The 27,925-nt window shown below is 44.1% G+C and overlaps 1 protein-coding gene across 1 annotated transcript in view; it reads right to left on the bottom strand.

Moving 5' to 3' along the window:
* The window catches only part of LOC105709611 (glutathione S-transferase alpha-4-like), a 30,604-nt gene extending 8,801 nt beyond the window's left edge, over positions 1-21,803 (bottom strand). Inside the window, exons 1-4 of the mRNA XM_021665458.2 lie at positions 21,743-21,803; positions 3,625-3,731; positions 2,064-2,115; positions 1,031-1,163 (exon numbers count right to left, since the gene is read on the bottom strand). Coding sequence (XP_021521133.1) covers positions 1,031-1,163; positions 2,064-2,115; positions 3,625-3,711 — 272 coding nt within the window. The 5' untranslated portion in view covers positions 3,712-3,731; positions 21,743-21,803. The remainder of the gene's footprint in view (positions 1-1,030; positions 1,164-2,063; positions 2,116-3,624; positions 3,732-21,742) is intronic.
* Between the last annotated feature and the right edge of the window lie 6,122 nt (positions 21,804-27,925).

The following is a 27,925-nucleotide window of genomic DNA, read 5'->3' as shown; positions in this document are numbered from 1 at the left end:
GGAATGAGGTAGAAATGATGAGGTTCCAGTTCTGAACCCAGAACTTAGGAGGGCTGTGTGCTTTCACCCTCGTTCTCAGAACTCTGCCTCACGGCCATGAGAACAAGCTCAGAATGAGAGGATGAGAAATGCATGGTCCATTCATATCCCAGTTGATAGTCAGCCAACAACCACAACCAGAGCTGCCCAGCTAACTACAGACATGAGTGAGTGCAGCCTAGAAAAGTCAAGCTTGGCTCAGATAGGCCACCCAGATACTTGCTCACCCATAAACAGGTGAGCAATAACAAATGCTTGCTGATTCAAATCACTGTTTCAAGGTGATATGTTTTAGAGCATTATTTATAGTCAATAGATCATTGATACAATGCTCAATATGTGTGTGATGAATCAGTCATTTCCACCTTCATGTAGAATACCTTACCAGTTTATTTTCTAAGAACATATTTTGTTAGGAGTGGAGAGAGAACATGAGAAGTTGAATGTGGCCTTCGGGGAACTATGAGTAGTACACAGAAAAGGAGGAGTGTAGTTAATAAGTGGAGTTACTTATTAAGAATAAGTACCAGGTGGCTGGGCGTGGTGGCTCACACCTATAATTCCAGCACTTTGGGAGATCAAGGCAGGTGGATTGCTTGAGGCCAGAAGTTCAAAACCAGCCTGGCCAACATGGCATAACTGTCTTTACTAAAAATACAAAAATTAACTGGGCGTAGTGGTGCACACCTGTGGTCCCAGCTACTCAGGAGGCTGACGCATGAGAACTGCTTGAACCAAGGAGGCCGTGGTTACAGTTAGCTGAGATCATGCCACTGCACTCCATCCTGGGCAACAGAGTGCTACTCTGTCTCAAAAAAAAAAAAAATGAGTAAGTACAAGGCATGCCAGGTATAGCAAGCCATTTCCCCTTTGTTCCATTTGTCATTTTTCCTCAATCCAGGCTGAAAGGTACACCGGAACCAGGTCTCAGTTGGTGGAGAACTGAAAAAGCTTGGCTAAGAATCAAGTAGAGGCATGAACACTGTGGTACCTGACTCTTTCCTTCAGGTCCTTCCCGTAGAAGTTGAACTTCGCAGCAAGATAGCTGAGGATGGCTCTAGTCTGTGTCAGCATCATTCCATCCACTTCAACCAAAGGCACTTGGCCAAAAAGCAGGCATCCATCTGTGGTTTGAGCAAAGAGAGGTTAAGATACCGTTGTTCAGTGGTTACAGTAAATCTAAGGATGGTTCACTTCTATCTGTGATTTTTAGGTTCTATCTAAAGTGATGAATTAAAGACCACAGTTGTTGAGGAAATGGCTACCATTTGCTTCATGTAAAATCTGAGATTCGTAGGCTGGGCACAGTGGCTCACGCCTGTAATCCCAGCACTTTGGGAGGCCAAGGCGGGTGGATCATGAGGTCAAGAGATCGAAACCATCCTGGCCAACATGTGAAACCTCATCTATATATATTAAAAAAAAAAAATCTGAGATTCGTTTGGCAGTGTCATATATTTTGGTGTGATGGTTAACATAATTATTTAAGATTTTCCATGTTTACTATAACTATGTTATAGTATAAGTGCTTCTGGTTCTCAAAGTTTAGGGAGTTGACTGGGTGCAGCAGCTCACGCCTTTAATTCCAGCACTTTGGGAGGCTGAGGTGGGCGGATCACTTGTGGTCAGGAGTTCGAGAGATGAGCCTGGCCAACATGGTGGGTGGTGGGGGGCAGGTGGTGAGTGGGAAGATTCTTAAAGGATTCTTCAGTGAGAGGGGGAGAATTAAACCAAATTAGCGCTGACACATACAATTTCCATTCGATCCTCTTAACCAAGGTCACCGAAAAGACCTATTTGATAAGAGTTTCTGAAGACTAATTGGAGTGGCCTTTGCTGACGCAAATTAAGCTGTGTGTCAGGGACATGGCAAACAGTCAGGCAATGTTAGCAGTCATGCTATGTGCTTGCCTTTTCTAATAGTAGCCATTCTAGAGCTCCGTCTCTTTTACCAAAACAAGTACTTCCTGAAGCAGGTTTCCATTTTGCTCTAAGAAGATAATATTGAATAAATCTAGGCTTACCCTTCTGCAACTTTTCATATTGTTCTCTTGTTTCAAGAAATTCTTCTTCAAACTAAAAAAAAGATAAAGAGACATTATTACAACTTTAAAGTCCTCAAGAAAACAAAGAGATTTTGTTTTTTCTTTATTTTTGCTCCCATTCCTCTTTTTCCTTTTCTTCACCTAAGTTCTTCCCTCCTTCTAAACGCATGTCCTTTCTCCAAATTTCTCGATGATTTTTTTTCCCTTCTCTTTCTTCTTCCTCTTCTGCTATTCTCCCTTCATATAAGGACAAGTCAAATTTCTCTTTAATGCTCATATATTCAGAGAAAGGAAGCCAAAGACCATGACTCAGGTGAGGTTTATTTCATGATTTATTGATGATGTTTCTAAAACTTTTGTGAGAAACACTGATATTTTTTCATCCCCCCAAACCTTGAGATGTGGGCGAGCAGTGTAAGGGAGATATCCCTAAAAGGTCATAGAGAAAAACAAACAAGGCAATGAGTCCCAGCTCTAGAGGAGATGGCATTCAGATAGGGAAAAGGAAGCCTACATTTGCATAAAACAATTCCAAGGTGTTAGACTTTCCGCCGAGCTCAATGAGGAAACAGAGACCGGAGTGAGGAAATTAAAAGCCAATTTATTCAGCTCCCGGGCGAGGTTCTATGGTCCGAGAAGGGGCCAGAGAAGTCGCGCTTCTCTTCTTGCGGCGTGGGGTTTTATAGGGAATAGAGGTAGCTGATTGACTACGGGGGAAACAAAGACAAGGTAGTTCTATTGGGTATTAAAAGACTGGGGACGGGCGAGGTGAACAAAGCGGGGGCATTTCCATTGGGTATGAAGGGAGTGAGCACGGACGAGGGGCTGGCCGAGGATGTACGGGGGAGCTACCATAGGGCAGGCTCTTGGCAGGCCTTTTCAGAATTTATGGCAGGTGCAGGCTGAGATTGGAATGCGGAAATCGGAAAGGGGAGCCTGCGTGTAGAGGGCAAATGCTGAGCAATGTGCTCAGTATGATGATGTAGTTTTTAGGCACAGAGAGAGAAGGGCATGTCCATTCGGCTCCCAAGGAGGCACCGGCCTTACACAAGGCACTTGTGAAAAACCTATGGAAAAGTCAGTGTGGAGGGAATTCAGAGTTAAGGAAATATCCAATGGGGTAGATCTTTTAGGGAGGAGTTAAGGAGTTTAGCCAGATTGCAGCTGGGCCTAACATTCCCGCTGGCAGCCATGAGTACTACAGGCCTGGGTTGCAGAGGCAGAGCTGAAAGACCCCAGAAAATCAGCCGGTCCCAATGGAGAGAACGAGGCACATGTGGGTCCCCTCTCTCATCTTTGTCTTGTGATCCATGAAAATCTTTTCAGCCCCTGTGAAGCTTCCAGAACACCACCTCCCCCCACAGCTCCCCAAATTATCCCTAATCCTATGATTCCCTCCCTCACCTCTTGCAAGCAAAGACAATTGGAAAGGAGAATAATAGATACAGCCGGAGGCACCATTCCGAAGCTTGAAGGGAAAAGGAGACCACTTCATTCCCACCCAAATTACCATCCTTCCCCATCCCAGTCAGGAACCAACCTCCACTCCAGCTGCAGCCAGCAGCCAGCGGATGGACTCCATCCTGCCCCTGCCATGAAAGTAGTAGAGCTTGGGTTTGGCTGCCATGATTCCTGGCTCGGAGTTTTCTAAAGGATTAAAAAAAAAAAAAAAAAAAAAAAGAATTAAACAATGTACTGACAAGCCATATGGTATGTCCCTATTTATAGTAATTCCAAAACAGGTAAAGCAAAACTATTGTTGAGAGATGCATACATCGGAGGTAAAAAATGAAAAACAGCAAGAAAATAATTACCAAGGAAGCAGGATAATGGTTACTTCTAGTGAGGAGAATGGGGTTGTTATTGGGGAGGAGCATTTAAGGTTTCTGGGATGCCAACAATGTTCCATTTCATAAGCAGAATTAGTGGTCTTTATAATTAGTCTTAAAATTGCACATAAATACATTTGCACCCTACTCTACAGATGCTCTAGCTCACAATTTAAGAAAAAGGAAAGAACAAATGAAGTATATATATATATATTTTTTAAAAAACTCAAAGCATATTTTTCCTCTGCTGGAAACACACACACACAAAATCAACACAGAAGACTTTTGTGACCCCAAAATATGTGGAGGTTTCTCCCCACTGGCGAGCAAGCAATTAATTCTGCAGCAGACACCAGCTGAGTGTCCTCCAATTTAATTCCGACACTATCCACCTGGAGATAGCATCAGATCCCAGAGAGTGAGGACTCTGTCCTCTAACTGCCTCCCTTTTGTTAGTCGGGCCTCCAGAACTTCTGACCAATCAGCTTCAAGTTGGGATTCCCACAACCCCCTCTTTGGGTTTTAATTAATTTGCTGGAGCTTCTCACAGAACTCAAAAAAACCCTTAAGTGTACCAGTTTATTAAAAGGCTATCACCAACGATATAGAGAAAGAGACACATAGGGAGAGGTGCGGGAAGAGACGCGGAGCTTCCATGTCCTCCCCAGGGGCGCCACCCTCCAGGAACCTTTACTCGTTCAGCTGTTCACAAAATCCTGGAATCCCGTCCTGGTTTTTTACTGGGCTTCATTACGTAGGCATGATTGATTAAGCCATAGTCCTTCTTCCCTATAGAGGTTGGGGGTTGGGACTTTCAGCCCCAACCCTTTAACCTCGTCTTTGTCCTTCCAGCTGACCAGCCCCATCCTGCAACATCAGTCGACATTAACATACAGAAGACAGCACTGTGGAGTTCCAAGAATTTAGGAGTTGTATGTTGAGAAATACGAAGTTTATGAATATTGATGTGTATGATAGAATATGTAGTTTGTTAGGAAGAACGATGGCAAGGAAAACACCCCCCAAGTGGAAAACCACTTGGGGCATTCCAAAGTGGCAGGATAATGTATAAATATCATATACCAGTTAAACAATTCTTGGAAATATCTGACCCTGACCCCGTGGCTCCCTCATGGAGAATACCTTTTAGTTTGTCTGTAATCAGTGGCAAGCGGGTAACAGGTGCCTACCTAGCATATATTTGCGTTATGAGAAAATACAGAACACCTGTTTATTAATAATAATCACCTGTTCTAGAGACTACCCGGCTCACAATCTGCTCGGGGCCTTCAGCCTGGAATGCTGTCAGCCCCTGAGGCTCTCAGTTGGGAAGGCTGCTGGCCCCTCCCCCCCATAGACCCACTTTGCTGTACTGAGTGCCTGCCTCTCATTGCCTTCAACACTGCCTGGGTGGGGGTCTCTCCCACCGAGCTGGTACTCAGTAGTTGTATGTCAGAAAAGCAGAAGAACACCAAATATGTATTTCACAATACCACAGTCCGCCCTCCCCCACCTTTGAAACCCAATCTTACATTAAAAGAACATACAACTCAAAAGGTATTGCCATATTACTAGAATCCCATTCAATCAGTAATAATTAGTCCAGCCCATCATATTGTACTAATGTCCCCAGAGTGAGGTCACTCAGGTTTGCAGGTTTCCTTTCATCTAGTTCCAAAAGTAGGAGCAAACGTAGAGCTGCACCCTTTCAGACATCTGTTATAATTGAGCTATGAGACCCGTCATCTCTTGATCTGAGCCCCTTTCAAGGTGTTAGTGCAATGTTGGATTTCTCTCCATTTATAATCCACCTATTCATTCCTTTACGCTCAGCTACTTCTCCCCCTCTCCATTAATAACTAAGCTTTTTCACCTTTGGGAGGAACATTAGAATCGCCACTGTGCTGGTCCAGATTGCAGGCAGCAATAGTAGTCTAGCAAGTACCTACTCCTCAGTTGACTGCCATTCAGTCACATAGGTACAGAACTAGTGAGCTATTTCTACTACCAGGCACAGCTGCATTCATTCAGCCCCAATTTTGCTAGATGCGATGAAGGCACATCACTTCCCCATCAGGCCCTTAGGAATTCTGACACAAGGTCTGAAAAACACTGACAGTTTCTTGCTTAGAAATCCCTGCTTCCAGCATTTGTAGTTGCAGCCCCAGTCCTAGGACCATCGCCTCAGATAGGTGAGAAGAAAAATGTTTTTGAGGTGGTTTGGAAAACACAGAAAACATAGTCGTTATACAAGTGTACTCTTCCCTTGGCAAAAAATACACAGGCATGTCACTGAAATGGGGGTTAGTTGCCACGTGTAGAGTCCAATCAAACAAGAGTGAGATCTGATACCAAAAAAGGTGAGCTTATTCCGAAGCTAGCTTGGGAAAGAGGTGCAGATGTCCTGCTGTACCGCCTCACTTTGGGGCAGGAAGTGCACACCTTTTTAAGGTAAGGGAGGAAATGAGCAAGGGCAGGGGAAGGTCCTGCTAGTGTGGTGTCTTACCTATTAGACAGCTGAGTTGGCACCTTCTGGGGCAGAAGCAAGTTGTAAAAGTGGCCAAGTGGGCATGATGTGCCCTCTTGGTGGATAAAAGTTCCAAGGCAATCCCTAGAGGTGAAAGTTCTGTGGTGGGTCTGCTTTGGTCTACAAATTGACTGTCAAAACTCAGGAGAGCTCTGTCTTGAAGCACACAGTTAGAAGAACTTGCCCTGAAGGAATGTCTGGTCAAGTGGGAGTGAAAGGTTATATTTGCATTTCTGAAGGGCTAAGCAGGAAATGGGGAGCCCAAGGCAAAGAACAAAGAAAGAGAGAAAAAGAAATAATTAAACCACCGGGTGGAGTGGCGCAGTGGCTTACGTCTACCTAGTAATCCTAGCACTTGAGGAGGACGAGGCGGGTGGATCACAAGGTCAGGAGTTTGAGACCAGCCTGACCAAGGTGGTGAAACCCCAACTCTATTGAAAATACAAAAATTAGCCCAGGAGTGGTGGGCACGGCTGTAATCCCAGCTATTCAGGAGGCTGAGGCAGGAGAATCGCTTGAACCCGAGGGGGTGGAGATTGTGTAGCAGGAAAGGCCTTGGAAAACGGATCTCCTGAACACCAAATACAGGAGGAAGGAGTTTATTCAACAGGGAGCCTGAGCATAATTTGTCCAAAGCTCAGCTCATCTAACAAAAGAAGGTTCTGCCTTTATATAGGCTTATACTTTAGATATTACAGGTGGAAGAATCTTAGGTTTATAGCTTTAGAAATAACATGAATAGGGTCTCGGTTTACAGCTTCAGGAATCACATATGAAAGGGTTCTGGTTTATAGTTTTAGGACTCACATGGGAAAAGATTTCCGTTTACAGTTTCAGGAATCACATATGAAATGGTTCCGGTTTACAGTTTTAGGACTCACATGTGAAAAGCTTACGGCTTCAGGGATCACATATGAAAAGGTTCTGGTTTACAGTTTTAGGACTCACACGTGAAAAGATTTCTGGTTTGATCTTGTTTTAAGTAAAAATAGTGTCTTCTGGAGAGTTTCCCCAAGACCAAGCCTGCCACCTATAGGAAGGTGAAACAGGAGGCGCCAGTTGGTCAGCCTCTTCTATTGAAATGCAGTGATAGTCAAAGGGGAAGTTGATCTGAGATGGCTGGGTCTCCTTCTTCCATTGCAGTGAGCCAAGATTGCGCCACTGCACTCCAGCCTGGCTGACAGAGCAAGACTCTGTCTCAAAAATAAATAAATATAATGATAATGATAATAATAATTAAACCACCTCTAGAAAAGTGAAGGCACTTGGTTACAGTCATACCAGCATCCTCCCCACACACTCTTCACCAGATCAAACAGAAAAACCTAGTGGGGACACTCCTTTAGTCCCACTCATGTTGAGTGTGAGCTCACACTTGTGAAGACATGTAAGCCAGTCCTTCATGTCTTTATTTCCTTGTTTTAGACAACCAATGTTTTAATTGCCCCTTCCACGTCTCTATCAAAGTCTCACTCTTACATTATGGGTTGTACAGTGCGTTCCTTGGTCTGAAGAAATGACTCTGGCCATCCAAATCCATGCAATATTTTCCGTTCTATTTTTTAATGGCACTCTGAGTATTTTTGTCTTCCACTGAATAACCAAAGCCCACTCCAGGGTTAGTATTTTTTCTTGTCAAGACCCATTTGTAGCCCCCCAGGGCTACTAGCATCAGTCTCACTTAGCTGTGTCCAGGGCCTTCCCACCAGGGAATCTGCCCCATAGTCATCAACAGTCTCTGTCTCTCTTGCTGATAAACAGAACAGTTCTTATTAGCATTGTGTACCTGAGAGGGTAGAAGAAGAGCATGTCTAGATTCAGCCCATCTCTGCACTGCTACAGTACCACCATAGCCACTCATTTCATGGACCCAAGTAGGTGGCTACCTCAAGAGAACACACAGCAATATCTGTTTATCAATTCCAGCCCCTTCCAAACCTGGGAGTTCTTCTCATGGGTATTGACTTGTTCTACTTGAATGCACCCCTCACATTTCCATAGGGCCACGCTCCATATGAGCATCCTTTTCATCGTCCTGGTTTCCATTGCAGTCTTGCCGGCATGTATGGCTAGGCCATTGGTCACCGCTTGTGAGTCAGTAAAAAAACAAACACAGGGGCTTCCGCCACTGTTCAATTCTTCCATCACTGTTGCAGGCTATCAGCCCACTGGGCTGATCCGTTTTTATCTTCTTGGGTCAGAGTAGCAGCCTTCCAAACAGATGTTGCCCATTCACCTTGGAATTGCCATCCACAAACCAAGCCGTTCTCTGTTGGCCAGCTGAGAGGTATTTATAGGGCACTAAATCCAGCAGCTCCTCACACAGTTTGAGTCAGTCCTCGGGGAATAGAAGCTTCCTGTTTGTGAGTACCTCCTTCTTGCATTCCATAGGTAGCATAATCCTGTATAAATCATTTCCATTTTATTATGGAACTCTTTTGGGCCCTGCCATCCCCATTGGAATGTTTTATGTCTCTGTCACCCAAGATAGCATGAGTACTTCAGATGGCAAGACCACTTTATAACTTCCAGTCATAGGGGTAGCTTCAGTTAATGTTCCATAGTATGGTAGTAAATTTCAAGAGAAATTCTCTAGCCCAAAGTCCCAGTAGTCATTGTTGAGAGGTGCCCACAGGTTTTCATCGTAAGTCCCAGGAAATGCTCCAAGTAGGATTATCAAATGAAGAATATGTCCCTACCAGCACTTTAGATTCTACTCTATACTATGTGGGCTTGGACAATCAGACTGACTCCCATTTAGCATGTCCAATTAATGTTGTGTGAGGGGTGGATGTACACATCTTCTGTATTATAGTATTAGGCAGGGCAAACATTTCTCAGTCAGATATAATGTCCATTCCCATAATATAGTCAGGTAAAAAAGATGCAACCATTTCACATGAAGCATGTTCAAACATACCAACTTTCTAATTTGATCAACCCTTTCATTTTTATGTTCTAGTCTCAGGAACATAAAAATTCTCTTCTCCATCTTCAGGCCATTTTACCCTCCCTTGTGCAAAAAGCTTTGAGTCCCAGCCAGGGGTTGAGCCCAGAAACCTGGGCCCTTTTGTCAATCATTACCTGGATTAACCAGTCTAACCATTGCCCTAGGCAATTCCAGGTGGAGTTTCTCATTGTAACCTTTACCTCTTGGATTTTTAAATTTTTTCAAACTGGGGGAAATACAGCAAACTGGTTGAGGGCCCTTTAATGTAGGGGGACCAAAAGGGGCTCCCTTTGGTCTACTCCACCTTTGACAGTATTGTAGTAAGACCTTTGTTTTAACCTCGTCAATTTCCATTTTATTCATTCACTTTTTAAAAATAATCATCTAAAGATTTCTACCCTGCTGGGACAAGTCCCACGACTTTCCCTTTTCTTTGTCTTCTTAATTTGATCCCTATCAAGGTTATCTTTATTTATCTCTTATTTATTTATCATTTATTTATTTATTTTGAGACCGAGTCTCACTCTGTCGCCCAGGCTGCAGTGTAGTGGCATGATATCGTCTCACTGCAACCTCCACCTCCTGGGTTCAAGTGATTCTCTTGCCTCAGCCTCCTGAGTGGCTGGGACTACAGGTGCATGCCACCACACTTGGCTAATGTTTTGTATTTTTAGTAGAGATGGGATTTCACTGTGTTAGCCAGGATAGTCTCAATCTCTTGACCTCATGATCCGCCTGCCTTGGCCTCTCAAAGTGCTGGGATTACAGGTGTGGGCCACCATGCCCAGCCTCTTAATTTTAAATAACCATTTAAAAATTTCCACCTTCCTGGGATAAGTCCTTTGACTCTCCCTTTTACTTTTCCTTGTTCTCTTGTTAACTAAACTGTTTTTATTAGCATCTTTGATTCCTGAGTGACCACATGGTCACCCATGGCATGAAGCAATACTGTGTCGTGCTTGGTTACTAAAGATGAAAGTTACCAGTGGAATTTAGAGACACATCCAACTCCCAAGAAGTTGGTTCACTGGATGAATAAGGAAATGCAAACTAATAAGAAAAAGGCCCAAGAAGGGAAGCTGAGACAGTACATTTGATAAGGCATCTTGAACTCTTGTTCAATTTTGCAGAAGTAAGATCATACGGGTAACAAGAATTTTGCAGAAATAAGATCACCACAGCATTTACCATGACTTGGGTCACAGGCATATTCAGAGGGTGAATATCCTAGTCATTCCATGGTAGTCCCACATGGCTTGCATAGGAAGCGTATCAGCTGCCTCATCTGGGGTGCTCCAGTTGGCATTTATAAGTGGTGTCCAGCAGTCCTGCTTCTCAGGGTAAACAGACCTTACAGTGGTTTTATCCAGTCTTCCAGGCTGGCTGTTCTCTTGGGAATAACCTCCTGTGTGTCTGGATCATATACACCCCCGTCTGCGGTTTTTCAATAGTAAGCTATGAGTCCTGCGGCAACACAAACATGCTCTTCCACTCTGCAGCATTTAAAGCCAAAGACATAGCCCTTAAAGTAGTTACTGTCATAATCCATTTTAGGAAAAGTTCCACAGGAAGCTGAGGATGCCCATCTACAAAATGGAACAATTCTTTCACACTGTGCTCTGGTTTCCATTGTTACTTGGTTTTTCCCTTCCCCTATGTTGACTACCCTCTTGGTAACCACTCAGAAGTACTTTCTATTCCTGCATGATTTCACCCCTGGGCATGGCTCTGAGGCTAGAGGCTGAAGCTCAGACTCACTGAAAGTTTGGTGTAGCATCAGGGTTTGATCCGGCACTCTTTTAATTTCATTTTAGCTTTATAGATAACAATAACCAAGGGATCGAATATTTCATCTTTTTCTTTTCTTTTTTTTTTTTGAGACGGAGTTTCGCTCATTACCCAGGCTGGAGTGCAATGGCGCGATCTCGGCTCACCGCAACCTCCGCCTCCTGGGTTCAGGCAATTCTCCTGACTCAGCCTCCTGAGTAGCTGGGACTACAGGCACGCGCCGCCATGCCCAGCTAATTTTTTTGTATTAGTAGAGACGGGGTTTCACCATGTTGACCAGGATGGTCTCAATCTCTTGACCTCGCGATCCACCCGCCTCGGCCTCCCAAAGTGCTGGGATTACAAGCTTGAACCACCGCGCCCGGCCACCTTTTTCTTATTAGTTTTCATTTCCTCATTCATCCAGTGAGCCAACTTCTCGGGAGCTGGATCTGTCTCTCAATTCCACTGGTAACGTACCTTTAGAAACTAAGCATGGCACAGTGTTGCTCCATGCCACAGGTGACCATGTGACTATCCAGGAATCAAAGGTTCTTCCATCCTGTTTCCTCCCAAACCACATATTTCCCTGAGGCAGGGACATCCTAGCAAATCCCACTTCACTGACGTCAGTTGTTTCAAAAAAAAAAAAATCTCAAACCACTTTCTTCTCTTCTTACACCAACACAATTACAATCAAGACCTTTGTGACCCCCAAAATATGTAGGGATTTCTCTCCACCAGCAAGCACATAATCAGTTCCGCAGCAGATACCAACTGGGTATCCTCAGTTCAATTGTGACACTATCTACCTGGAGATAGCATCAGATTCCAGAGAGTGAAGGCTCAGTTCCCAAAACTGCCCCAGCTTCAGACACCAGTCACAGGTCTGGGCCTCCAGAACTTCTGACCAATCAGCTTCAAGTTGTGGTTCCCACAACCCCCTCTTTGTGTTTGATTAATTTGCTGGAGCAGTTCACAGAACTGAGAGAAACACTCAGATAAAATGATTTCATGAATCATCCTGCAAAAAACAAAATTTTTTTTCTAACAGCAGCAAGGATGTAGGCCTGTTGGGGTTGAAATATTCAGTGAGAACTGAATATTCTGATTTCTGTCACAAGACCTTCCTGAGTGCTGGGACAAGCACAGATGCAGGCCTAGCTGGGATGAGGATTCTGGTCCTTACACGGTCACCAATGAGCTGAGTAAACTTAGACCCAATTCACTAAACCGATGTCCGCCTTCATGTCCTTATCTGTAAGTAAGAAGACACTAGGTGATCTGCAGCCTTATTAAGGAGAGCGTAGTGATAATGGAAGCACGCTGAATGGCACTTTCTACCTCATTGTTGTAAGAGCCACAGCGGCTATTCTGTGAGTAACCTGCCTATCTCACAGCAATACTGAAATCAAACAAGATAAAATAAAGGTAAAGTGCTTTGAAAACACTAAAGGTCTAGACCAAACTAAAGGATAGTTGGGTCTCTTTTCTCACCTTTGACTCTCTCCCCACATACAACAATGTGTACTTCTAGGGAGCAGGAAAAATACCAGCTGGCATAGAGCATATGGCACTGAAGCTCGGTAGGTGCTTTGGAAGCATCAGGGGGAGCCATGGCCTGAGAGAGGCTGTGTGGCCTTAGCTGCCTTAGGGAACAGTCCCCATGGTCCTCAGCCTGGCCAGCAGCTGGAGTGCCAAATGTCATGCCCAGCCCGGGTGCAGTGGCTTTCGCCTGTAATACCAGCACATTGGGAGGCTGAGCCAGGAAGACTCCTTGAGCCCAGGAGTTTGAGATCAGCCTAGGCAACATGGTGAGACACCCCCATCTCTATAAAAAATCTTAAAAATTAGCCAGGTGTTTTGGCATGCCTGTGGTTCCAACTACTTTGTAGACTGAGCCAGGAGGATCGCTTGAGCCCAGGAGGTTGAAGCTGCAGTGAGCCATGATCGCACCACTGCACTCAAGCCTAGGCAACAGAGCAAGATCCTGTCTCAAAACGAAACCAAACCAAATATCACGCCCTCGCTGGGATTCAACTTGAAGATGTTGCCTGTGCTAATAAAACTCACAAGAACGTAAAAAACCAGCGAATTGGTAACTCACTTGATGATGAGAAATTTAACTGTTCACACTCAGTCATATGACAACAAGCCAATCAAGTTCACAAAGTCTTGCAGGTGTTTGGAAGCCATTCTTCCCTGTGACTGTCTTTTTCTCTTTTGTGTCAGATTTACAGTTTAACTCTTAGAGAAGTTTAATTCCTTTCTTGCCACAGTCTTGTCACCCTCTGGGCACCATCAATATTGGGTTGCTATTAAGATTCAGTCCTTTTACATTGACTCTGATAAGATAAAAGCCGCTGGACCATTGACAAGCGATTCCTTACTCAGAGGACTCCCCACCCCGATCTCCACCCTGCTGCCTTCTGAGAAAGATAAAGCAGCACAGGTCCCAACATGGTGGCTCATGATTGTAATCCCAGCACTTTGGGAGGCAAAGGTGGGCAGATCACCTGAGGTCAGGAGTTCGAGACCTGGCCAACATGGTGAAACCCCATCTCTACTACTAATAAAAAATTAGCCGAGCATGGTGGCATATGCCTGTAATCCCAGCTACTTGGGAGGCTGAGGCAGGAGAATCACTTGAGCCCAGGATGCTGAGGTTGCAGTGAACTGAGATGCGTCACTACATTCCAGCCTAGGTGAAAAGAGCGAAACTCCGTCTCAAGAAAACACACACACAAAAACAAAAAACAAAAACGATAAAGCAGCACCGGTGAAGTTCAGTATCAGGGACCCACTTGGAAAATGCCATCTCTCCACTGTCCTTTTAGTGCACAGAGCTCTGATCCATTTGATCCCTCTCCACCTGCTCTGAGAGACGGGATAAAGCTGTAAAGCTGGTGGGGGCTGGTCTGGTTAATTCCTGTAGTTCTGTGTCCCTAAAACCTTTATCAGACCAAATTGTATTTGAAATTAATCATAGGGTGAAAGGACATGGGCACAGGAAATACTGCTAAAACCCTTTATATAGTGGTTCTATTCTGCTCCCCCAGTTAGACACACTGACCGTTGTCCTTTGGTTTGTCCTGTGAATGCAGATAAGGTCACTTCTGGTAGCCTCCAGAAAGCTGTTTCTTTTCTTTCTTTCTTTCTTTTTTTTTTTTCTGAGGTGGAGTCTCACACTGTTGCCCAAGCTGGAGTCTCACACTGTTGCCCAACCTCTGCCTCCCAGGCTCAAGAAGTTCTCTTGCCTCAGCCTCCCAGTTAGCTGGGATTACAGGCACACACCACCATGCCCAGATAATTTTTGGTATTTTAGTAGAGATGGGATTTCACCATGTTGCTGAGGGTGGTCTCAAACTCCTGAGCTCAGGCAATCCACCCACCTTGGCTTCCCAGAGTGCTGGTGCTGGGATTACAGGCGTGAGCCACCACTCTCTGTCATAAAGCTGTTTCTAAGCAGTGGTCACTTAAATTGCAGGCTGGCTGGTCCTTCTTCTGTCTGGTTATTCTCTTAGTGATGAAAACTCTCAGCTCTGGGCTGCCCACAGGAGAAAGGTCCCTAATGTACCACTGAGTGTCATGATTTTCTGACTCCAGATAGTCTGTCTGTCCCAGAGACCTGGTCAAGAAGGTGAGATCGCAATGGCTGTGCTTCGAGCCAGTGACGGTGAAATCTCCCAGATGATAGGAGCGGCAGCAAAACGTCATTCTCAAATGAGAATAATAGGGCAAGCTTCTTGCTGGCATTGCAGAGCCAACACTCAAAGGGATGCAGAGATATGAGCCCTTGGATATGTTGGAATAAACTGGTGGGGTCTGGCAATATCAGACAAGTGAACATGAGTCTGGGTACCATAGACGGGATGCAGTTTTTCCTTTAGGAGAGCTGGAGTCACAGGGTTAAAGGGGAAACCTCTGCTGCTTGGATCATAACCTTTTGAATATGGGTTAATAGCTGCTCTGACTTCCCCAAGGGAATAAACACTGAGAAACCCAGGTGTGGATTCACTCCTGTTCATCTGCTCTCATGCCAAATACAGTACCATGTTCTGTACAATTCTCAAATGGAAGTGATAAGTGAGTGTTAATATCCCCTTCTTTCAAAGGCAGGTGTCTCTGGGCCTCAGGGGCATGAGTCCTCACTATAGCGATACAAGTTTATTCCATCTAAGCCTCAGTCTCCAAATCCTTAAAATGGGGGTGGTGGTTGAACTACCCACCTCGAAGGGTTATTATGGGGCCTGAGGATGGAAGCAAGCAATATGTAAAATACATACTGCACACTGTGCCCCATGTCAAATAGAGTCCTCCATGCCTCTTTAAAGGAATTACACACCGCTTTAGTGTTTTCTAGAGTATCTTGTACTAAGATTAGCTTGTCTGTTGGTTCTCTATGTCTTTTAAAAAACGTTTGGTTGCAAATGCAATTGATATTTTGTAAAAGGAAGCTAACACTATTGTAAATTTGACTTGATATTGCAATAAAAGGTGTGTTAAAAGTAAGATCTGTCCGGGCACGGTGGCTCACGTCTGTGATCCTAGCATGTTGGGAGCCCAAGGCGGGCAGATCACAAGGTCAGGAGAGCGAGACCATCCTGGCCAACATGGTGAAACCATATCTCTACTAAAATGCAAAAAATTAGCTAGGCATGGTGGTGTGCGCTTATATTCCCAGTCACTCGGGAGGCTGAGGCAGGGGAATCACTTGAACCCAGGAGGCAGCGACTGCAGTGAGACAAGACTGTGCCACTGCACTCCAGCCTGGTGACATAGCAAGACTCTGTCAAAAAAAAAAAAAAAAAAAGTAAGATCTGGAGTGACTTTTGCCTTCATTTTGTGATTTATGAGCATAACTGGAGAATTTTCATAGTTTGGTGCTTACGGTAGTGAATTTTGGAATTTCATGTGACACCTTGCATAATTTTCCCCACTCCACTCCTGCCTGCCCCCTGCATGTTCTCAAGGCATGTGGGAGATAGAAGGATGTAAATTTGAGGGCCAGCAACTCAAATGATAAGCAGTTACCACTTCTTGCAAAAATCTCAGCAAAAGTTTGTGTGCCCCATAAATAGCTGGCTCTGGCAAAGTAGTTGCCATACCTGATCTCTCAGCCATGGCTCTATGGGACTCTAAATTAGGCTCTCAGATTGCTTGAACCCAGAAGGCAGAGGTTGCAGTGAGCCGAGATCGTGCCACTGCACTACAGCCTGGGTGAGGGAGCCAGACTCTGTCTCAAAATAAACAAATAAATATAAATAAATTAGGCTCTCAGGAGGCATGATGAATGGATTGAACTAGAGGGTGTCCAAAAAGCCTCAGCAGGACTCCAGTCCCCACCTGAAACTCCTCCTCCCAGGAGGAGCTCTTCCTTGTAGAATAGCTGAGTGTAGAGAAGGGGCCCCATACATCTTACAATCTCATGCCCAGCCAAAAGCCACCTTCTCTCCCTGGATTCTACACTGCAAAATTCTGAGGAGGTGGCAGACTCCTGGAAGGCAGGGTCAGGTCATGTTTCATTCATCCCTCTGTGTTATATTGCACAGCAGCTGTGCAATATATGTGGTGGATACTGCTAATCTACTACTTTGGGATACTAGTTTCTGAATTTGATGATATTTCTGTGTTCATTTTTTTTTCTTTCAATATGAACATTTATTGAGCTCCATTTATTTATTTATTTATTTGAGGCATAGTACCACTCTGTCACCCATGCTGAAGTGCAGTGGCATGACCTTGGCTCACTGCAACTTCTGCCTCCTGGGTTCAATGATTCTTAAGCCTCAGCCTCCCGAGTAGCTGGGATTACAGGGGTGTACCACCACAATTGGCTAATTTTTGTGTTTTTAGTAAAGGTGCGGTTTCGCCATGTTGGCCAGGCTGGTCTCGAACTCCTGACCTCAAGCAATTCACCCGCCTCAGCCTCCCAAAGTGCTGGGATTACAGGCATAAGCCACTGAGCCTGACTGAGCTATGGATAAAGTACTAGGTTAGGTACTCTGGGCATGAAAGATAAATAAGATGTAGTTTCTGCCATCAAAAACATCCAGATTACTATAAGGTACGTCAGAATGAAATAAGTGTTTAATAAAGGTACAATATGGTATTAAGAATTGAACAGAGCCTTTCTGAATGAGTACAAATAGATCTAAATTTGTTGTCTGACCTGTCATCCTTCTCTTCCCCATGGCGTTACAAGCTAAGGGCTTAAACCAAGTCCTTTAATCCTTTTTCCTTGACCTCTAATGAATTTCAACAAAGATTAGGTTAAACCACAGCTTGGTAATATAGAAAACAAAGTTTGTTTATGCTTCAAAAAAAAAACCCACTTACTCTGATTGTTTAAACGTATACTATCCAAGCTTAAAAGAACAGGTGCAATGGAAATACATACCCCATCTGTGGGAAATGAAGAAACAGGGAACACAGGAGCAGTGCCTTCTGGATTTCATCCAAAATGCAAACACTTTGAGAACTCTGCTGCTGGAAGGTCCAGAGCCTTCGAAGCTAAGATACTCAAGCCCATCTCTTCACCTCTGGTTTTTCTGATGCTGATAGTGGCCAACAGGTGTGTCCTCACATGGGTCTTATGAAGTTCCAAGCCATCTCTCAGGGCTTGGAAACTTCACCTGTGTACAGCTTCAACTGAGATGAGCAAGCCGTGGGGCTGCATTCCCCCACCCACAGCCCTCAGTACATATGTAAGGTGGGCTGAGCAGAAAGCAGTGAAGACAGTGTGATGACCTTTGGCTAGTTGGAGAATAGCCTTGATTTAAAAGAAAAATAGACCCAAGATCTTTTAGGAAATGTGGAAGAACACATTTACCCTAACTCATTAATCTGAGTTAGGCTCTGGGTACTGGAAAAAAGACCCAGGTTCAAATCTCAGCTCTCTCTATCTCATGCAAGCAGGTTTCTTAATCTCCCTGAACCTCAGTTTCCTTATTTGCACAACGAGGCTAATAGTGCTTAATTCATTTGGTTATGAGGTTGAAATGAGATAATGTGTACAAACTGTTGAACATAGTGAGGACTCAAAAAATGCCGCATACACACACATACATCTCTAGATTGCAGCAACATTCACATGTAAGAAAAGCAGCCAAACTTGCTTCTGATAGAAGTGCAGAGCATTCTCTGAAAGTGTGATTTTGAACCAGCAGCAGTGGTGCCTGGCAGCCTGTTAGAATTGCAGGATCTCAGTTGAGTTGGAGGCCTGAGCCAGGCCTACTGAGTTGGAGCCTGTGTTTTTAACACCATCTGCTGGAGATTCATGTGTATATGAAAATTAAATTTGAGAAGCTGGGCTACAGTCAAAACCAATAACCTGCCTCTGAGGCTCAGTGTGCAGCCCTGAATTGTTCTTCCCAGGGACTGCTGGGCAGGCATACACTGCAGTATGTTTAAAAGGGCAGCTGAATAAATGAAGTACTGGAGTTTTATGTGCCTATGGATGGAGAAAGGAGAGGGAAGACTGGAGAATTAGAAATTCTTCATGTTAGATCATCTACATTAACCCTTGTTTAAGAGAAGAACACCTAGAATTCAAGGTCCCCCTTCTTTTTTTCCCCACCTTGAGAAACAAGCATTTGTGTTTCTCAAGGTGCGGGAGGTCAGGGCAGTCCAACCTACTAACCAGTACCTCTTGTGGTCTACCCACCTAGGCCAGCCGGACAAGGAAGGATTGGAAAAAGCATAGCTATGCCCTCTCCTCCCTGCTCTGACCCAGGGTGAGTTCCCAGGGAGCCAGAGCCTGATCAGTAAGAAGAAAGAAGTCAGCAAAGGACAGAGGCCAAGGAAGGAAGGAAGAAACAGAGCCACCAGGGAGACAGTCTTGGAGAGATCCCTCGGCCCTTCACTCTCAGTGAGGAGGGCAAAGCACCCCAAATGCAGCCCCACAAGAGGAACTAAGCAGGGGTATACTCCTGTCAAAAATCTTGTATGTAGGAGTGGGAGGTGAGGGTGTCCAAAGTCAAGAGCAACTCCCTCCAGAGTCAGTCCTTGCCCAAGGATGCTGGTTCAGCCTCCAAGCCTTTGTCTCCAAACCAAGTTCACACCAGAGAGCAGCCTCTGGCATGCCCAGATTCAGGGAATGGATGTGAGAGGACAAGGGGCCAATTGATTCTTTAGGAGCTGTCTTGTGGCAACTTCCAAGTCCAGTGGAAGTCCAGCCTTCATCTGCTGAGGTCTCACGTGCCTTCCTTAATCCATACAGCACTGGATCATTGGGGCGTTGCACTCCACCACCAACACACCATGGAGGACACGATCCTGAGCCCAGCTCCTCAACAGTAACCAAGCTGAGGAGGGAGCAGCTTCCCTCAGAGCTGCCCCGCCCAGCACTGGGCCCAGCCAGGGACAAGATGTCTGAGCTGGCAAGGCCCCACTTCGATTCCCAAATTTGACAATGTACCAAATGTGTAGGTTCCAGCCGTGAGAGAGGGTTAGAAAGAGATGTCAGTTTCCTCAACTATAAAATGAGGAATTGGTTTGAAATCAGATCATCTCCTTAGTTTCTTTCAGTTGTAATCGCCTCTTTTTTTTCTTTTTGAGACAGGGTCTTGCTCTGTTGCCCAGGCTGCAGTGCAGTGGTGTGATCATGGCTCACTGCACCCTTAGCCTCCTGGGTTCAAGGGATCCTCCCATCTCAGCCTCCCAAGTAGCTGGGACCATAGGTGTGTGCCACCACACCAGGTTAATTTGCTATTTTTTGTAAAGATGGGGTCTCCCTTTATTGCTCAGATTGGTCTTGAACTCCTGGGCTCAAGCCATCCTCCTGCCTTGGCCTCCCAAAGTGCTAAGATTACAAGTGTGAGCCATCACACCCAGCCATCAAGGGTCTTTATGATCTTGTTTCTCCTCCTGTGCATTCATACTTTGCCCTATGCTCTTACTTGCTGAATACACCTTGGAAAGGCAGCCAGTCTCTTTGCAGTGACATTCTACTGACAATGTGAACAGTCATTCTGGATTATTGAGACAAAATAAGCATGTTTTTCTCAATTATTTGGTTAGGCAAAAACAGGTTTTTAGCAAGTTTTCTGGATAATAAAAATTATAAGGAGCTAATTTAGAAGACTGCCAGTTTTAGCAATATTTTGGGCCAGAATATATCAATTCTAAATCTGTTATCAATAGAAATATCCTTAACCTTTACTTTAGCTTCACTATTTGATCAGAATGGCCTATCTTCATCACAACTAGCAGGTAAGAATTTGTCACTGGAACTAAAAACTCTCCTGGCTAGCCCTGAATTTAAATTTGCCAGTTTAGAAAGATGTAGTATCATTTTTGCTTTAAGTGTATAATACAACAGAGAAAGAATATTTTGAAGTTGGAAGATAATGTTAGTAATATAACCAAGGTTTCCAGTACAGCTTTAAAGTATAGCTTTATTGTAGTTTCAGTATAACTTCAAAGTTACAGTGATTATAAATTATTTCTCTCTGTTTTTCTGACATACGACATGTTAGCAAAAGACTGAACAATTTGGATTTGACATGTTACCAGCAAACATGGTCTCCTACATGGAACCAGCCCTTCCAAAACAGATCTCAACTATTTACATGGCACTTTACACAAACAACCAAACAATATTACTGTGGAGGAGGTGATGGTCACTTATGTTGTAAAATGATTAAGGAGGGAGGTCTATTGCAAGCTTATATAATAAGCATCTTCTCCAGAGAGCCCTATATTTCATTTTCAGAAACTAAATTTCCTTTCAGTTAGACTCTAATGAATTGATTCATGTTTCCAAAACTCACAAGAGATTGACTTATAACTCCAAGACTTATAAACGTATTTAGATGAAAAATATATCTGAGTCAAGAAAGAACTTTTATCTACCCAGGTTTTTGAAACTTCTTGGAGAATAAACAAAGTGAGCCATCACATGGCAGCTCATTGCTGCTGAAAGACTGGGGCGAGTCCTAGAAAAATTTGTGTCAGAACTTTGAGTTCTCATCTTGGCATAGTTCCCTGGGGATGTAGAACCCTGTAGGAAGACCCCAGGGTCAGATCATTTGAATTAAATCTTCCAAGCATACATAGAGTAGATCTGTAGGTGCAGGAAGACTTAGTTTACCCGTTAGACACCATGGCACAATGCGGCTGGAACCTATGTCCTTTTCAACTGGATACAAAATTATCTGACATTTGCTTGTGGTGGAAAAAATGTAGTGGTCCAAATAATACATATTTTTAAATTCTACTAAACATATTATTTCAACCAATCAACTGAAACACCACTTCTTACTTATTTTTGAAATTACATTTAATGTGATGTAGGTGTGGGGATATTTTAATATGTCTGATATTATATATATATTATGCATACACAATAAAAACCTTCAAAAGGCCTTGTCTACTAGTACATTTGCTCTTTTTCATTTACATGAACTACTCTGCAGAAAACAATATCTGTTTATTTTATTCGATAGACGCAGACTTGGAAATAATAAGCACTAAATTAACCACAACATTAAAATCGTTGCTGAGTATAAGTTGAAAATTGGGCAGCAAAATATAACTATCCAACCAGGCCCCAAAAAGAGTATATAAGAATTTCACCACTCACCTTATCTGTCCTAGACTCTTGTCTCCAGGGTGCTGGGGGGAGATTAAGTGAGGGTTTATAACCCTCTCCTTTCCTATTGAAAGCTCCACCCACTCAAAGGATCAACGACAGTCATTCCAATTTGGGTCACACCTCTGGGGTTTCACTTTACATTTTTTAAAATTTAAATGTTTAATAGCACATTGAGTTAACCAAGTAAGAAGAAAGTAATAGTCCACCAGCTCATTCAACAATTGTTTGCTGAGTACCCTTTTCTGCCTGGTATTGTTTTAGGATTTGGCTCTACAAAGGTGGGTATGACAGCATGTCTGCACTTGCGGTGCTTACATTCTAGAGGAGGAAGACAGTCAGGACATATTTTTTTTTAAATGTAGTTTGTTCAAAATAATAGCAACAATGTATTGGATGATTATAACTTGTGTATAAGTTAATGTATGAAAGCAGAATCATAAAGTATAGGAAGGAACAATCAGGAGCACTCTGTTAAGAGGTAGCTGCACTATTTGAGAAGTGATACAGTGTTACTTGAAAGTGGTCAGGGTTAGTTGTCAATATATACTGCAATTTCTAGGGCGACCACTAAAAATATGTTTAAAAGTATAATTGATTTGCCAAGAGAGGAAAGAAAATGGAATCACATAAATCATATAAGCATATGTGATGTTTAATACTGAGTGTCAACTTAATTGGATTGAAGGATGCAAAGTATGATCCTGGGTATATTTGGGAGGGTGTTGCCAAAGGAGATTAACATTTGAGTCAGTGGGCTGGGGAATGCAGACCCACCCTTAATCTGTAGGGCACCATCTAATCAGTTGTCAGTGCAGCTAGAATATAAAGCAGGTAGAAAAATATGAAAAGACCAGACTAGCCTAGCCTCCCAGGCTACATTTTTCTCCCATGCTGGATGCTTCCTGCCCTTGAACGTCAGACTCCAAGTTCTTCAGTTTTGGGGCTCAGACTGGCTCTCCTTGCTCCTCAGCTTACAGACAGCCTATTGTGAGACCTTGAGATCATGTGAGTTAATACTTAATAAACTCCCCTTTAAATATATATAAATTTATATATATATATAAAATCTCCTTTATATATATATTTATATATATATTATATTTTATATATATATCCTATATATATATATAATATGTATATATCCTATTAGTTCTATCCTCCTAGAGAACCCTGACTAATACACCATACAAATGGAAGACAAAAAAAGAAACAAAGGAGGAACAATAGGAAACAGCTACAAACTTGGTAGGTATACATCCAACTACATCAATAATTACTTTAAGTGTGAATGGTCTTAAATACACCAACTAAAAGACAAACACTTGCTGGGTTCAGTGGTTCACACCTGTAATCCCAGCACTTTGGGAGGCTAAAGTGGGTGGATCACCTGAGGTCCGGAGTTTGAGACCAGCCTGGCCAACATGGTGAAACCTTGTCTCTACTAAAAATACAAAAAAAAAAAAAAAAAAAAAAATAGCCAGGTGTGGTGGCGGGCACCTGTAATCCCAGCTACTCGGGAGGCTGAGGCAGGGGAATCGCTTGAACCTGGGAGGCAGAGGTTGCAGTGAGTGGAGACCATGCCATTGCACTCCACCCTGGGCAACAAGAGTGAAACTCCATCTCAAATAAATAAATAAATAAAAAGGCAAAGACTATCACGAGTGTAAGGTTTGTTCTTGCCGAGTTTAAAAGGAAGAAACTGAGGCCAACACACAAAGATCCAATATGAAGGGTTTATTCAGGCTCCCGGGCGAGGTTCTGCGGTCCGACGGGAGGGGCTAGAGAAATCGCACAGACTCCTCTCAGACGTGGGGTTTTATAGGGAGTGGAGGAGCTCAACTGGTTGTGGGAGAACAGGACTACTATTGGGTAAGGTTACAAGCCTTTGTTTGCATACAGGACTTGGCTGCTATTGGTTAGAATTACTCAGCTGCTATTGGCTAGAAAGACTCAGCTGCTATTGGCTAGAAAGACTCGGCTGCTATTGGCTAGAATCACAAGACCCCACTTGCATACTGGGTTCTTTAAGGGAAAGCCAGACTGTGCAAGAAAGGGGAAAAGGGAACAACCCGAGCATGTCCTAGCTTTCAGAAAAAAGGAGGGGGTGTGTGTCCGAGCTCCCGGTGAGGCAACCCGCCTTACAATGAGTAGATTAAAAAAACAAGACTCAACTGTGCATATACAAGCAAACCACTTCAAATATAGAGACACAGATTGGATTGATTAAACAAATAAGCAAGCCAAAGGGTGCTGAGTGCTGTGAAGAAAATAAAACAAGAGGATAAGAAAGGTATGTGGGGGCCAGCCACAGTGGTTCATGCCTGTAATCCCAACACTTTGGGAGGCTGAGGCAGGCGGATCACTTGAGGTCAGGACTTCAAGACCAGCCTGGCCAACATGGTAAAACCCCATCTCTACTGAAAATACAAAATTGGCTAGGCGTAGTAGTGCATGGCTACAATTCCAGTTACTCGAGAGGCTGAAGCACGAGAATGGCTTGAACCTGGGAGGCGGAGGTTGCAGTGAGCCAAGATCGCACCACTGCACTCCAGTTTGGGTGACAGAGTGAGACTCCATCTCAAACAAACAAATAAACAGAAAGAGGTATATGAGTATATGAGAAGCTCTGTAGATCTCATGGTCAGAAAAGGATTCCCTCACGTGGGGATGTTAGTGCTAATGGAATAAGACAGAGCCTGCCATACAATGTTCTGAGGCTTGTTATTTGGGTTGAAGGAATGAAATGCACATTCAGCCATGAGGGAACATCAGCAAATACAAAAGCCCCTGCTGGTTACTGTCTGTTGCAGCCCCTGTCCCGTGGGATTCACTTTCTGCTCTTTTCCATCCCCCAGGGAGGCTGGTCCCTGCAGAACTGCCTTGGCCAGGTGAGGATGGGAAGAAAGTCAGAGTCAGGTGTTTCTTCAGGCACGCAATCTGCCAAAACCTCTCTGAAAGTGTGGTTTTATTCAGGGTCCCCTGACACTTCTGTCCTAGACACCAGGGTCCCACACTGTCCATTTTTCCTCTTTTGTCCCAGATACTGAAAGCTCTGCAACTGCCCCATTTACGCATGGCTGTGCACTTTAACGCTGTTGGTTCACATGTCGTGGCTTTTACTTAGTGAGCCTCATGTCTTCCTTCTGCTCTTTCTTGCACCCTGTCTTACTCATGCTGACTTCAGGTTTAGCCTTGAATGCTCAGCATGTTGATATTTTTTGAGGATAAACGATCCTGTCCCTGACCTCTGACTCTATTATCAAAGTCTGGTAACTTGTGAAAATTGTTGGGGGTAATGGTGGTGATGGTTAGAGGTTTGAGACTAAAGGGTGGAAGTCTGCACCAAAAAGGGAAATCATGAAACTGAGGTAATGCACCTGAGGCAGAACGGGGCAGGAGGAGACTGGTTTCCAATACGGGAAGTGAATTGCACAATTTAAGGTCATGAACCATGAACATGAGAAACATGGGAACCTCTTTTTGTTGGAGAGAGCCCGGTCTCTTGCTTTTCTTTTCTCTAATCCTTTAATTCAATGCAGAAGCCAACCTTCCTCCCTGTTTTTTCCTCAAAGAACCAGATTAGGGGGCCCCCTCGTGTCTAAGAGAATTAAAACCCAGGCCCGGCGCAGTGGCGCACGCCTGTAATCCCAGCAGTTGGGGAGGCCGAAGCAGGCGAATCACAAGGTCAGGAGATCAAGACCACCCTGGCCAACATGATGAAACCCCGTCTCTAGTAAAACAAAAAATTAGCCCGGCATGGTGGCACATGCCTGTATTCTCAGCTACTTGGGAGGCTGAGGCAGGGGAATCCTGGGAGGCAGAAGTTGCAGTGAGCCGAGATGGCACCACTGCACTCCAGTCTGGCGACAGATGGAGACTCTGTCTCAACAAAAAAAACAAACAAAAAACAAAACAAAAACCAAACAGCAAGTACTCGCAAAATGGCTTAAGGTTTATATAGCCAGCCCTTGATTAAAATTATCAGGGAATGGTATTGGGTAGTAAAAATAGCAACACAGTAATACTAAATAGCCCAAATTTGCTGCCATCTCACAAAACTCAGCACAGGTTGAGTAGCCGTTATCCGAAATGCTTGGGACCAGAAGTGTTTCAGATTTCAGAATTTGTTTGGACTTTGCAGTATTTGCATTACACTTACTGGCTGAGTATCCCAAACCAAAAAATCCAAAATCCAAAACGCTCCAATGAAGATTTCCTTTGAGCGCAATATTAGCATTCAGTTACGGATTTTAGAGCACTTTGAATTTCAAAGCATTTTGGATTTCAGATGGTTGCTCCACCTGTAATACAGACCCCTGAGGATTGCAAGTCAAATATCTGGTTACCATGTGTAAATAATCTCTAAATGTGTGTAAAATATTTATCTTCCCTGAAGAGTTTAGAGGGAAGTTCAAGACCACTCTTAGGTGGGATGAATCATTCGAAGGACTTACAGAACTCACTGAAAGCTGTGATACCCATGGCTATGGTTTTAATTAATTATTGATTGATTGATCGATTGATTTATTTTTCTGAGATGGAGTATCGCTCTTGTGGCCCAGGCTGGAGTGCAATGGCGCAATCTTGGCTCACTACAACCTGTGCTTCCCAGGTTCAAGCGATTCTCCTGCCTCAGCCTCTCGAGTAGTGGGGATTACAGGTGTGCACAAACACGCCTGTCTAATTTTGTATTTTTAGTAGAGACGTGGTTTCTTCATTTTGGTCAGGCTGGTCTCAAACTCCTGACCTCAGGTGATCCTCCCATCTTGGCCTCCCAAAGTGCTGGGATTACAGGTGTGAGCCACTATGGCTATGGTTTATTACAGGGAAAGGATACAGATGAAAACCAGCCAAGGGAAGAGGTGCATGGGGCAGAGTCCATGAGGGATCCAAACACAGGCTTCCAGATGGAGTCATGGGCAGTGTTCAGTCCTCCTGGCAACACTGTGTGTCAATACACATGGAGTACTGTCAACTGTAAAGTTTACCCAAGCTTTGGAGTCTAGGATTTTTATTGGGGGACCATCAGGTAGGTAAGGGTGACTGCCCAACAGTTGATTCTCCTGAAAACACTGTGTATCAACACACACGGAGTATTGCCAACCACGGAAGTTAACCCAAGCTTTGGAGTCTAGAGTTTTTATTGAGGAGTCCATCAGGTAAGCATGGCTGACTGCCCAACAGGTGATCTGTTTTCACTCACTCCAGAGCTGAGCTGATACCACGTGACCCAGAGCTCTCACTCAGTATCACACTGCTGGTGTGGTTCAAAGCTCTCACCAGAAATCACATTGTTACTAGCTGGCTGACCCAAGACCCCCAGGCAAAGGAAGACACTCCTATCAGGCCTAGCAGTGAAAGGACTTAGAGACTCCCTTCCAGAAGCAAAGGCCAGGCCTCTGTTGGAGCAAGGTGAAAGTCTTTACCACACACTCCCCATTTTCTTCTTTTTGTTGGCTGCTGCACTCAGGGGCCTTGTCAGGGCTGGGCCTCTTTCTCAGAACAGCAGCCTAGGACAGTACTGGTCCTCAGGCCTGCCTCGGGGCTGCCCCTGCCACCTGGCTTTTGCTTTTGCAGGAATTTGAAATATCAGGGTGATAACAGAGGGCTCACATTGTGTAACTGTGAAGGCAAATCACTGCCTTGATGTTGGCGCTTGCTTTTCCCCAATGAAAACAGTGGGACTTGTATTGATTGCATCAGGCAATGATTATCTCCCACTTGTCTTTTCTTTTGAGCAAAAAATCCCTTCTGTAGTGAGAGATAAGTGAATGAAACTCCATCAAAAACTTGCCTTTCCTTGGTTTTTAAATTTCTGAGTGGTAGATACTCCAAAGGCAGCAATTCTCTCCTTTTTAAAATCACTTCTGCTGTTGACATGTTTATCTCCCCCTATCCTATGCTGAATTCTAAAGCACAGGCTTTGCTCTACAATTCTGCCTCCTGGCAAGTCTGCCTGGCATGTAATAGGTGCTTGATTAGTTTTTTTTTTTTTTTTTTTTTTTGAGACAGTGTCTCTTTCTGTCGCCCAGGCTGGAGTGCAGTGGCATTATCTCAGCTCACTGCAGCTTCTGCCTCCCAGGTTCAAGCAATTCTCCCACCTGAGGCTCCCGAGTAGCTGAGATTACAGGGCATGCCACCATGCCTGGCTACTTTTTGCATTTTTAGTAT

This window comes from Aotus nancymaae, unplaced genomic scaffold, assembly GCF_030222135.1.
Source record: "Aotus nancymaae isolate 86718 unplaced genomic scaffold, 86718_ANA_hifiasm-v0.15.2.pri h1tg000040l, whole genome shotgun sequence".
NCBI classification, from domain to species: domain Eukaryota; kingdom Metazoa; phylum Chordata; class Mammalia; order Primates; family Aotidae; genus Aotus; species Aotus nancymaae.
Note: the sequence above shows the minus strand (reverse complement) of the source record. Positions and strands in the feature narration are given on the sequence as shown.